The 13,474-nt window shown below is 35.3% G+C and overlaps 1 protein-coding gene across 1 annotated transcript in view; it reads left to right on the forward strand.

Annotated features, from left to right (window-relative positions):
* TRAM1 (translocation associated membrane protein 1) overlaps nt 1-10,626 on the forward strand; it is a 29,041-nt gene extending 18,415 nt beyond the window's left edge. Inside the window, exons 7-11 of the mRNA XM_082674862.1 lie at nt 1,271-1,341; nt 1,448-1,552; nt 2,353-2,496; nt 2,845-3,005; nt 9,053-10,626. Of these exons, the coding sequence (XP_082530988.1) occupies nt 1,271-1,341; nt 1,448-1,552; nt 2,353-2,496; nt 2,845-3,005; nt 9,053-9,126 (555 nt within the window). The 3' untranslated portion in view covers nt 9,127-10,626. The remainder of the gene's footprint in view (nt 1-1,270; nt 1,342-1,447; nt 1,553-2,352; nt 2,497-2,844; nt 3,006-9,052) is intronic.
* The last annotated feature ends 2,848 nt before the right edge of the window (nt 10,627-13,474 follow it).

Here is a 13,474-nt window from a genome sequence, read left to right on the forward strand (position 1 = left end):
CAACTGTTGTATGTTCTACCTTTCTAACACTTGATCTTTGTAGCATTCTTACTAGAAAAGAGTTTTTAGTTTCAAAACTATACTTGTAAACTCTACTCTTTCTCAGAAGATTTGGTCAAGTAACTCCCTACTTGAAATGTAGATGGCAAAGAGAAGACCAATAGAGACCTGTGCTCAACTCTATTATATGCCAGAGATGAGTCTAGTGAGGTTCCAGATGAATGCAGCTCAGTCTGCCAACATCAACCACCATTTTAGTCATTTTAATTAGAGCTGCAGTACATGAAAAGTACTAACCAGGCTAATAGAGCCTTGTAATATATATTTGACAGGCTAATAGAGACATATATGTATCAATATATGTGGTAAACTGCCAAAAAAAGAGAGAGCAGAAATGAGAGGTAGAGGCATTTCATAAATTAACAAGTGTTTATTGGGCCTATCACTGTTCATATCTTGCAAACATTTTTTACTGCAACCCAAGATGAAAAACTAGAGTTTATATCATAATTCTGTGTGTGTGTGTGTGTGTGTGTGTGTGTAAAATCTGGATTAAAATTTTCATGAAACAATGCAATGAGCTATACACTCCAGCATTTTTTATTCTATTTCATATTTCAGAACATGTTAGGGTGACCCCCTACATCGATTTCATGATTCACTTGACTTATGTCTTTGAAAACCACTGTTTCGAAGATAACCAGGTCACTAGGGATTATGGAAGAAAAAAAGAGAAGCAAAAGTAAAATCTGGATACCTGGCTTACAGGTTATTAAGAGGAGAAAGAATATACAAATAGATGGTATCCTAAGTGAGAAGATAAATTTTAACCTTCGATTTTAATGACTTGACTGACAATGAAATGAAAGGGACTAAAAGCATGAGCTAAAAAATGTGAATACTATTTAGGTAAATAAAAGCACCTCTACTGGTATAAACATAGCAATTTTAATAGTACAAGGACATTATGGTTATTAATATTGTGTCATTTAATAAATGTTTATTATGAAAAGAACCACTCAGTACTGAAAGGGCTTTGGAGTTCATCTGATTCAGGCAAACCCAGCTGTTACTCACATTTAGATGAGTAGCTGAAGCCAGGAGAGGTTAAAGAACTGCGGCTAATTGGGGTGAGCATTCAGGAAGGGTGCGGGGCAGAGTGGCCTTCAAGTCTTCCTCTGTGACAGTGCATTTTCACTCTGCCACACTGCTCCTAAGAACAGAACTGCTTCCCCATGTTTTAATCTACTGTGCAATTTTCTGTCTACAGGAAGATATTCCTCGTCAGCTCGTCTACATTGGTCTTTACCTCTTTCACATTGCTGGAGCTTATCTTTTGAAGTGAGTTGGGATTTTTCTTGAGTGTGTATATGGACTGGGCAGATCGTATGCTAATCTGTCGTAATTCATAATTAATCTTTTCATTTTAAATGTGTTTTTTTAACAGCTTGAATCATCTAGGACTTGTTCTTTTGGTGCTGCACTATTTTGTTGAGTTTCTTTTCCACATTTCCCGCCTGTTTTATTTTAGTGATGAAAAGTATCAGAAAGGGTAAGTTGTTGAGCCGTTCTATTTCTTGTGTAATTAAAGTCAGTGCCTATGTTGCCAAGGACCATGCTATTGGCGATTATATTGTTTTTTATAACCTGTTAGTAGCAGCTTTAAATAAAATGACCCTGTTTAGCTGTTGATGTTGGTATTTTGTTCTCTAAAATAGAATCGTTCTTAGCTAGAGAGATACTGTATTGGAACTTGTAATTTTGAGGGTTGAGGGTTTACTTTTCTGATATAACTTCTCCTATCTTGTTTAAGTGCACGTTTTTCTTTTGGAGAAGGAAGAATGAGGAAGAATGAACTTTCAGAAGAAATTGAAATAATAGATTATAGAGCCTTAAAGATATTAAAATACTTTGATGGGAAAAATTGAACTGGAACAGAATTGAAGTGATATGACTTGTAAAGAGTGTGAGGCCTTTAACAAAAAAAAAAAAAGTAAAACTGGGACTCTCATGAGAATTGAGTACACGGCTTTTGTTTTATCCAGCATTTTCCAAAATTGTTCTATATACCAGTAGTTCCGAGAATCATTAATAGTTGTTACACACACAAAAAAAAAGATCAGCTAAACAAAAAATATCGAACATTTCTTTACTGGACTTCTAGAACCTGAAATAATGCTGATATGTTATATATCTTCAAGAATGTGATATAATATGAAGCATTTCCCTAACATTCTATTTCAGAATCCTTTTTGCAGAACAATAAGAAATGCTTAACAGGAATCTGATTACTACTAGGATCTTTTCTTATGTTTGCAATTCTGCGAATCTGACTTGTGACATTTTTCTCAGATTTTCTCTGTGGGCAGTTCTGTTTGTGTTGGGAAGACTTCTGACTTTAATTCTTTCGGTACTCACTGTTGGCTTTGGCCTTGCAAGAGCAGAGAATCAGAAGCTGGATTTCAGTACTGGAAACTTCAACGTGTTGGCTGTTAGGTAGAGTTGATTTAAAATTTTTCTCACTTTGCACTACTATATAGTATGTATTATCAGTTTACAATATGAATCATCTAAAAATAAAGGGATAAATACAGGGGTTAGGGTAAATATTCATTCGATTTGATTTCATACCTGTTAACGATTTCATGTCCAAACTGAAGTACTAAAGCGTTTATTTAACTTCTGGGATTAATCATTAGCAGGATAATTATTCATTAACATAATCTTGTCAACTTAGTGGGAATTTAGCACTAAGTTAATCCTGTCAAAGCAGGATGGACTACTTTATTCAATGGCATTGTTGGGGTGCGCTCTGATTCTCTGTTTATTCCTTTATATTCTCAGAATTGCTGTTCTGGCATCTATTTGCATTACCCAAGCATTCATGATGTGGAAGTTCATTAATTTTCAGCTACGGAGGTGGAGAGAACATTCTACTTTTCAGGCACCAACTGTGAAGAAGAAACCAACAGTGACTAAAGGCAGGTCTTCTAGAAAAGGAACAGGTTTGTATTCAGTAAGCAATGAAAACCTTGAAGTAGGAAACTTTTTTTTTTTAATGTTTTGGGGTTTTATTTATAATCTTGTTAAGACTTAAAATCTTATAAAGGAAAGTTTATTCTACTTATTAGCAAAATTAGAAACAAAATCATTTCCCCCATCCTACAGTTTGTTGGTCAGTTATTCTCCTCAAAAGCTGTCCGCTGAGTTCTCTCTGACAAGTTTTCCAGACTTGATGACTTTGAGCCACTATAGACCAATGTGGACATGGGCAGTTTTAGTGAATAACTAACCTCGAGAGTGATTGTACTTTCAAGCATCTTACTCATATTTTTTAAAAAAAACCTTTTTTCAGCCCCTTCCCATCTGCCCTTTAGTCCCAAGTGGAACACCTTTTTTTTTAATAACTTCTGATTGTTTGATCCTTCATCTTTGAGTCTGCATCTCACCTCTTTTCTCCTTCTGGCTTTTGATTGAAAATGCATCGACAGTGGAGTAATTTTTTTCAACTTCGAGTGTTCATAGTTGGAACTGTAACACAAGGAGTTCCATTTTAAAATATATATCAACTGTGGTTTGCTCCTTATAAGTCTTTATAGCTGGTAGTTTATGTTTTCCAGTCCTATCCTTATTCAGGCTTGTATCAGCAACTCTTGACCCTTTGCATGTCATATAAATTTTACTGCATCTTGGTCAGTTTTCACATACACAAATAGCTTCACTGGGGCATTAGATTGATATTACATTGAATCTGTAGATCAGCTGAGGGAGAATTGAGTATATCAACCCATGAACATGATATATACCTCCCACTTATCTACATTATCTTTAATTTCTCTCAGTAATATTTTTTAATAACTGCTTTATTGGAATATAATTCACACACCATAAGTTCACCCTTTAAAGTGCACGTTTCAGTGGTTCTTAAGTATATTCACCATTAGCAGTCATTTTCCATTCCCTCCGTTCCCCTGCCAGCCTCTTACCTGTTTTCTGTCTCTGTAGATTAGCCTTTTCTGGATATTTCCTATCAGTGGAATCATACAGTATGTGATCTTTTGCAGCTGTTTCTTTCACATAGCATATTTTTAAGATTCATACATGTCGTAGCATGTACCGATACTTCATTCCTCTTTATGGCCAAATAATATACTAGCGTATGTATATACTATGTTTTGTTTATCCGTAAGTTGACTGACAGTTGGGTTGTTTCCGCTTTTTTGGCTACCGTGAATGATGCTGTTAACATTCACGAGCAAGTTTTTGTTTGAACGCCTGTTTTTTGCTGTTTGGGATATATAACTAGAAGTGGAATTGCTGGGTCATATGATAGCTGTATATTTAACATCTGGTGGGAACTGCTAAACTGTTTTCCAAAGTGCACCATTGTACACTCATTGTTTTGCGTGTTGATATCCAGTTGTCCCTGCACCATTTGTTGGAAAGACTAATCTTTATTGAATTGTCTTGATACTCTTGTTGAAAATCAGTTGATCATAAAAGTAAGAATTTAATATTTCTGGACTCTCTATTCTAGTCTCTTCATCTGTATGTCTGTTCTTATGCCCTTGTCTTGATTACTATAACTTTGTAGTAAGTTTTGAAATCAGGAAATGTGAGTCTACCATTTTTATTTTTTTCACGTTTTGGTTATTCTGGGTGCCTTACATTTCCATGCGAATTTTAGGATCAGCTTGTCAATTCCTGCAGAAAAGCCAGCTGGCCTTTGATATGGATTATCTTGAATCTGTAGATTGCTTTGGGGAGTATGAACATAGACATCCTTCCATCTTTTAGGGTCTTCTTTAATTTCTTTCAATTAAACTTTATAGTTATCAGTGTGTAAGTCTTGCACTTCTTCATTAAATTTATTCCTAAATATTTTATTCTTTTCAATGCTGTTGTAAATAGAATTGTCTTCTTAATTTCATTTCTGGATTGTTCATTGCCAGTGTGTAGAAACACAGTTGCTTTTTGCATAATGATCTTGTATCCCACAACATTGTCGTGCTTATTAGGGTTTTTAAATTTTACTTTACTATTTAACTCTAGTACTTTTGTGGATTCCTTTGCATTTTCAGTATACAGGATCATGTCATTTACAACTAGAGATAGTTTTACTTTTTCCTCTCCAGTCTGGATGCCTTTTGTTTCATTTTCTTGCCAAATTATTCTGACTAGAACCTCCAGAACAATTTTGAATAGAATTAGAACGGATATCCTCATATTATTCCTGATCTTAGCAGGAAAACATCTAGCCTTTCACCATTAAGTACGATGTTACCTGTGAGTTTTTCCTAAATGGACTGTTTCAGGTTGAGAAAGTTTCCTCCTATTCCTACTTTGTTTGTAATTTTTATCATGAAAGGATGTTAGATTTTGTCACGTGCTTTTTGTGCAACGATTGAGATCATCAAATGGTTTGTGTCCTTTACTCTGTGGATATGATGGATTACATTAACTGATTTTTTAATGTTAAGCCCACAGTGCAGTCCTGGGATAAATCTCACTTGGTCACGTATATAATCCTCTTAGATGCTGCTTGATTTGGCTTGCTAGTATTTGGTTGAGGATCTTTACACCTGTATTCATAAAGAATATTGATACGTATTTTTTGGTAATGTATTGATTTTCAAATGTAAATCCAGTCTTGCATTCCTGGCATAAACCCAAGTTGATGATGACAATATATCACTTTTGCTGGATGGGTTTTTTCAATATTTTGTAAAAATAGGATTTTTTGCATCTGTGTTTATGTGAAAGATTGGGCTATAGTTAGCCCTTTTCTGGGGTAATATCCTTGTCAGATTTTGATACGAGTTATGCTGGCTTTATAAAAAGTATTGGGCAGTTTTGTCCTTCTTGTAATATTTAAATGTTTGGAAGGATTCACCACTGAAGCTGTCCAACCTAGACTCTTCTTTATGGGAAGATTTTTCTTTTTAACTACATGTTCACATTCTTTAATAGATAATAGGATTATTCAGATTTTCTATTTCTTATTGTTTCTCTTTTGGTAAATTGTGTTTTTCAAGGATTTATCCATTTCATTTAAATTTGCAAAATGTATTGATGTAACATGATTCATAATATCCACTTATTAATGCCTGTAGAACAGCAGTGATTCCCATCTTTCATTTCCTGTGTAAGTAGTTTATGCCTTTCTCTTTTCTTCTTCCATCAGCCAAGAACCAACATTTGTCTTCTTTTGCTGATTGTCTCAGATGTGTCATTGATTTCTGTTCTTATTTCCCTTTCTTTGGGTTTAATTTGCTGTTTTGTTATTTGTGGTTTACCTTGTGGAAATAAATCATTGATTTTTCATCGCTTCTCATGAATTACTTGCAGTTAAGGTCAAACTTCCCTTTCAGCAATGCTTTACCCTTATTTCACAGGTTTTGATATATCTCTTTCATTATCATTCAGTTTCAAATATTTTATAATTTCAGTTGTGGTTTCTTCTTTGACCCATGGATTATTTATAAGTAAATTGTGTAGTTTACAAATACTGTATTTGGGCATTTTCTAGGTTTTGGGGGGTTTTTTCTTACTGATTTCTAGCTTAATTCCACTGTGGTTAAAGAACATACTCCGAATGATTTCAGTTCTTTGAAATTTGTTGATACTTTCATTATGTCTCATCCTGTGTTCAATATTGATGAATGTTCCATCTGGACTTCAGAAGGATGTGTATTGTGTGTTTGTTGGGTATTCTGTTCTGTAGGTAGGTGTCAGGTCCATTTGTGATGTCCAGGTTTGTATCTTTACTGACTTGGTGGAAGGAGTTCTGCTTGTTCAGTCAGTTACTGCAAAAGGTATTGACCCATTTCTTCTTGTAGCTTGTAAGTTTTTGCTTTAAATATTGTGAAGATAAGTTATAGGTATATCAAAATTCAGGGTTGTTATATAAATCCCTGTGGGATTTGTCCTTTTTTATTGTCACATGTCCATCTTCATCTCTAGCTTGTCTGAATTTACTCCAGTTCACCGACTATCTTGTGGTAAAGTGTTAGCATGCTCTACCTTTTCCTGTGTTTTTCTACTTTAAACCTTTCTTTGTCCTTAAATATAAGTTGTGTCTCTTGTAAGCAGCATGTAATTGGATTTTAATTTTTACATCCAGTCTGACAAAATTATCTTTGTTTTTTTGACAGTTATACTGTGATGTGCCTGGGTTTGGTTTTCTTTGCGTTTATCCTGCTCGGTGTTGTGTAGAGCTTCCTGAATCTTGGCTTGGTTTCTTTTGCCGTTTTTGGAAAATTCTTCACCATTATTTCTTCAGATATTGCTTCTGCCCCATTCTCTTTCTTCTGTCCTTTGGGGATTCCAGTACACGTGTTAAACCCTTTTACCCTGTCCTTTTATATCTTTTCGTGCTTTCTGCATTTTTCATCCTTTTTTTTCTGCGTTTCAATCTGAGCATTTTTTTTTTGTTCACTCATCTCTTCTGTTGGGCCTAATCTGCTATTAAACTTTTATTAAATTTATATTTTTAGTTACTGTATTATCCTGTCCTGGGATTAAAGATTTTTGAGTCCCTGGATGAAATTATCTATCTTTTCATTTATTTTTATTAATCATTGTTCTTTTAATATCCCTGTGTGACAACTCCAGATCTGGATCACCTGAGGATCTATTTCTGATATTTTTTTTTCTCTTAGTTTTCAGTCATTTTGTCTTGTTTTCTGGTACACCTGATATATATATTTTTTTTATGAAATCACTTTTTGTAAAACTTTAATTTCCGAGACATTTAAAAAGTCACACTAAAAGTCTCACATTAAAAGTAAAACAAACAAGACTGACAATTTGTAAACAAAACACTCTGCAAACAAAAATAATTTGCCAGTGCATCCAAACATTATTTTTAAATAAGCAACATTATACCAATTTTTTAAAATTTAAAAAGCCAGCACTGCATGTATCCTCATACTTAAAAAAAAAAATTATTGTAAGAATTCTGCCTTTATACACTAAATACTGTGCTAACAATATAGAAGGCCACTTGGGGCTTTCACACGATGTAAGCCTGTGTTGTTGGCACATAAGGCGGTTACTGAGGCCACAGGGAGGCCGACTGGGCTCCAGCAAAGCCAGGCAGAAGCCAGTGCCCCTAAGGTCAGGTTGAACACTGAATGTTTTGTGTAAAAGCATGCAGAGGCTCTGGATGAATTAGTAGAAGCTCTGGATCATTCTGTGTCACTGAAGCTGATCTATTTCCAGTTTGTCCTCATTCCTAGGACATCAACTATTTCTAAGGGCTGTCTTCTCTGGTGGGCCCCAAATTCATATTTTTGTCTCCCTGTCATTGTGAGACTTCCCAATTCTCTCTGTAGCTTTATTCTTTGTTAGGAGTTACTTTCTGCTGGATTTTTCTGAGTCTTGCTTGGTGCGTGCACGTTTAGTAGTTGGCAAATACCTTGGGGGAGAAATACACTTAGCTGACTTGGTTTTTTCCCAGTGCCTTCAAATAGCCATTTTCGTGTTCGCCTTTTGTGGATATTTTTGGAGGGAGGGTTGGTCTGGCATCAGTTATTCCATCATGGCTTGAAGAAGGCGATTATAACACTCTTAAACATAAGAGTTATCATCCAAAACACCAATTTTTTAATATGTTGGAAAGAAACATATCCCCAAGAACTTCCCTTGTCTGCTGTCCAGTGTGAAAATGTTCCTTTTTTTCTACCAAAAGTATTGCTCTGCAGACTATTTTATAGCTCTTCTAATTGTTTTTAGAGTTTCTGTCTTCTTTTTTTCCTACCTTCAATAGTAGTTACTTTCCTTTTTTAACTATTTTTTTAATTGAGATGTCGTTGACATATGTAATTACTTTTAATTTGCTGCTTTCAGTTCATTGTGTTTAACATGTTATCAGGTTTTATGGTTGGTTAAATACTAGTAAAGATTAAGCACTAGTAAGTAAGTTTCACCTAAGGGCATAAGAGTATATATTAGGTTTTAAATTTCCTTTTCTGAGGGTACCTTTATGTGTAAAAGATAATATTATTTGCACTTACTTAGAAAGTAATCCTGATTTTTTTTCTCTTTTCAGAAAATGGTGTAAATGGAACAGTAACTTCAAATGGAGCAGACTCTCCCCGTAATAGAAAAGAGAAATCTTCATAATGAATTATAATCTAATTGATTAATGTCCCCAAAGAAATCTGCTTTTTACTATATCTTTCAGCACTAGAGATTTTTTTCTGTTCTTGAAAATACAGTTTGTGCTCTTTGATTCTTGCTACTATTGTTTCATGCATTTTTTAAAGGGCATTTGAGGGGAGGATGATTACTATGAGTGAAAAAAATACTTCAGCTTAGACTAAGCTACCTGCCTTCAAAATAGTTTAGGGACCACCACCATATTTTATTTTATTTTGTTTTTTATCTTTCAGCATTTTTCTAATGATTTGAAGAGAGAACTATTTACAAAAATTCTACATATCAGTGATACAATTTCTTGCTCTCACCAATTTTTTATATTAGCAAGATGGCCTGTTCCAGCAAGGCCATATTTTTTAAGTTATCTTTCAGGGCAAAATGGAAATAATATAAAGTTGGATGTCAAACTTTAATATGTTTTCAGTGTTCTCTAATTTTTAGGAATTTTTGTAGCCTTTACACTTGGGGAAAAAGTTTTGTAAATTCACCAAAATACTTGTGTGCTTTATTTTTTAGTGGTTGTTAATGTTATTTACATCCCCATTTTTTTAAGGGAGAAAAAAACATACTTTTGGTTATGGCGTATGAAGATTTATTGCCATATATATTGAATCAAAATATATTAACATAAAAGTACTTGTGAAGTAAAATCTTTCTTGTGCATTTTCAACACTTGTAAACTGGAAATCAGAAAATTAAATATTTACTATAAAGAAAATTTTAACATAGCCCTTTTTGATATGTTTATTAATAATAATTCTTAATGGGGCTTGTCATAAGTTTGGTACGCACAGCAGCTTAGAAAAATACTGTTTAACCTGAAAACTCTTTTAAAAAATCATGCCTACTTGATTTATATATATAAAAAGATGTCAATATTTGGAAAACATTTAATGCACTAGCCTCAAATTGAAAATTCAGGTGGATAAATAGTCTTACAAAAGACAATGCTTTATGTTATAACTGTAGCTTTGGTCCCATCCTTATCTGAGAAACATTTATCTGTATAAAACATATTTTTGGATAAATATATATATATATATTTGTATCTCTATAGAAAGGCTCTAAAAAACATTTGAGTAAAATATTTGGTTCCCTTTTCTATAATTATCCTTTAAAATCTTTATAGCTCTATTTGGGTTTTTGTCGTCTTTACAGGGCATATATCACTCCTTGCAATGTTCACATTTCGCTCCCCACTTCTCACTTTTGTCACCAGCTAATGTTTGCGCCATTTTTAGTATAAAAGTTGCAGACCTGATAGGTCTGCAGTTTAATCAGTTGCCATGCTGCTAGAAAGTCATGCTTTCTGTTTCCAGCTGTTTACCTACTTCCTGGAAAAAGTAGTAGCTCTCTGTAGCATCATGGAGTTTCAGTGGAACCAAATCTCTGCCATTAAAAACTGGCATTATATTGAACTATACATTGAGAAATCAATCAGAATAAAAATTTTTACTTTCACAAGCCGTATCTTGGATGTTTTCTTTGTTGTTAGCAAATTTTATGCTCTTTTTAGTGTCTAATCTCATTAAAATGTACACGTTGAAAGAGTGTACTTCTGATAAACATTTAGAACAGCCTTTCTTTCCTAAAAAGTGTGTTCTACCAAAAAAGACGATTATTTTCATATATTATTAATGAGGGCAACTGTTAGAAAAAGTGGTTTATAACCAAATTCAGGGACTATTGAGTTAAACAAACTTAAAGGTGTCTTTTTTACGGCAGGACACCTAGAATGACAACAGCGGGGACACAGCATGCAGTGTCTCCACACTCATTTGAGGAACTTCTTTCTATGAAATTACATACAGCATATGCTATGTGTTCTACAACATATGCTGGGTTTGGGGGGTGGGGGGAAGCCCTTGGTATGTAGTTAAAACTTTACAAAGCACATATATACACAAGTGTAATTGTAAATAGTAAGCCCTAGATCCCCTCCTCCGAGGAAAGTCTGTACGGGCCCCCCAGATCCTGCAGAGGCTGCTGCTGTCACCCGGCCTCTGGTCAAACTTTGAAGACTGATGGGAAGCATCACGGTAGGACCATGAGCCAGGACAGCTGTCTTACTGAGTGACCTTGAACTAGTTGCTTTGCCCTTCTGGGGTTGTCCTTCCCTCCATAAAAGGGGGGATATGGCTGTGAGTAGTCCAGGTGGACTATTCTGGAACAAATGTATTAACTACATTCTTCTAAAATTAATCGTACACAGTCCTTAAATTCAGAACTAATCCTGGAACAAAGCTTGTATAGATGAGGAAATGGGAGAGAAATGTTTTGTTGCACAGACGGCAATAGCCGTTGACACCCTATATCTCCAAGGTGTTGCCAAATGTCTTCAAAGAAAACTGGTTCTGCTGCCTGTCTACACGTGGACACCTATAAGAATGGATTGATACTGACCACCTGTTTGCATTTTTTAAAGAGTGGCCTTAAAAGTAACCCTGGAGGAAATTCAAGGTAATGCTCAGACAGATGTTTTTCTCCCAAAGATCACCCTAGGTGTGATAGGTAATTCAGTTAAGAAGCATCATCTGCTTTAAAACTTCACAGGTTTGGGAGTTGCAGAGTAGACATTAGCAAGTGTTGGAAGAATTAAAGACTAGTAACCTAGGGCCTGAAGAGAGTCAAGGGGGTTGGACTGAGTGTGTGTTTTAGAAGCCCTGGGTATACAGACCAACACACTAGGATGAAAGGAAAGGCAAAAGGCAAGTCTACTGTATAGCATAGGGAACTATATTCAATATCCTGCAATAAACCATAATGGAAAGTATATGAAAAAGAATATAGGGATTTCCCTGGCGGTCCAGTGGTTAAGAGTCTGCGCTTCCACTGAATGGGGTGTGGGTTCGATCCTGTAGTCTGGGAACTAAGATCCCACATGCCGGGTGGCATGGCCAAAAAATTTTTTTGATTAAAATTAAAATATATATATATATATATATATATATGTATAACTGAATCACTCTGCTGTACACCAGAAACTAACACGACATTGTAAATCAACTCTACTCCAATAATAGGTCCATCTGGTTACTGAGCACTGTGTAAAGCCGTTAGCCATCTATGGAAGGCAGCATCCGCTATGGCTCAGCTCTATCCTGTGAAGACAGCACAGAGCTCAGTATTTACAAAGACAACTAGTTTAAGCATGACTTGCTTTACAAAAAGCTGCACTAGGTATCTGTGTGTCACACGTCAACCAGTTTTATCCAATACCATTCAAAGAAAGGCTAAGCCACTTTGTCTAGCTTAACTATTTTTAGTGAAAAAATTATTACTGTATTTGCTTAAAGGTAAAAATCAAACATTTTGTGTTCTGAAAACAAGCAAATCAGAAAAGAAATTTAAGAGGCTTAGGTTCTGTCACATAACTACTAGTAACCTAACTTTGACTTTATGTCAGCCAAAGAAAGAAATCTCTTCTTATTTTGAAGATCCAAACTTCAAGTGATACCTTGTTGATTTCTGCAGATATTAATAGGTACATAGTAGTAAGACTAGCAGACCAGAGTTCAAATCTTGACTCCTCCACCAATAAGCTCTGTGTGATCTAATTAATGTCTGTACCTCAGTTTCCTGAGATAATGTCAGCACTTACCCCACAAGGTAGTTCTAAGAACGGATTGTGCATAGCTCCACACCTGATGCTTATTAAATGTTAGTTGTTAGCCCATAAGTTTATGACAAACAGCACAGGGACTGAATGGTTCACAGTAAGTATTAAGCAGTTTTAGTTGTTACTACTTTTCCCTGTAAGACCCCATTGCACAAGGTTGATGAGCACTCATGGCCACAGTACAAGGACAGTGCTCCATGGTCACTGAGCAGGGGGGCCAAAGATGCTGCAAGAGCTATTCAAGCCACCATCACGGCCATTTAATCACTGGAAGACTGCAGGCATGCTTACCCAGCATGAAATTTCATAAAGCAAACTTCCAAGTCTGTACTGAATCATTTACACTTGTGTGACACAATAATCATAAAAGCAAATAGTGTGTATAGTTTCTAAAGAATGATTTTTTTCTTTAAAGGTATTCCGGCCCTTTGCACAGCAAACATTTGCATCTTTTTTTTTTTAATTAAGTAATTTATTTTGGCTGCTCTGGGTCTTAGTTGTGGCATGCGGGATCTTCATCGTGGCACGTTTCATTGTGGCATGCGAACTCTTAGTGGTGGCATGCATACGGGATCTAGTTCCCTGACCAGGGATCGAACCCAGGCCCCCTGCATTGGGAACGTGGAGTCTTACCCACTGGACCACCAGGGAAGTCCCTAAAGAATTTTTATTTTTATTAGATACCTATGGTTT

Source organism: Grampus griseus (genome assembly GCF_964374135.1).
Source record: "Grampus griseus genome assembly, chromosome: 17".
Classification (NCBI taxonomy): Eukaryota; Metazoa; Chordata; class Mammalia; order Artiodactyla; family Delphinidae; genus Grampus; species Grampus griseus.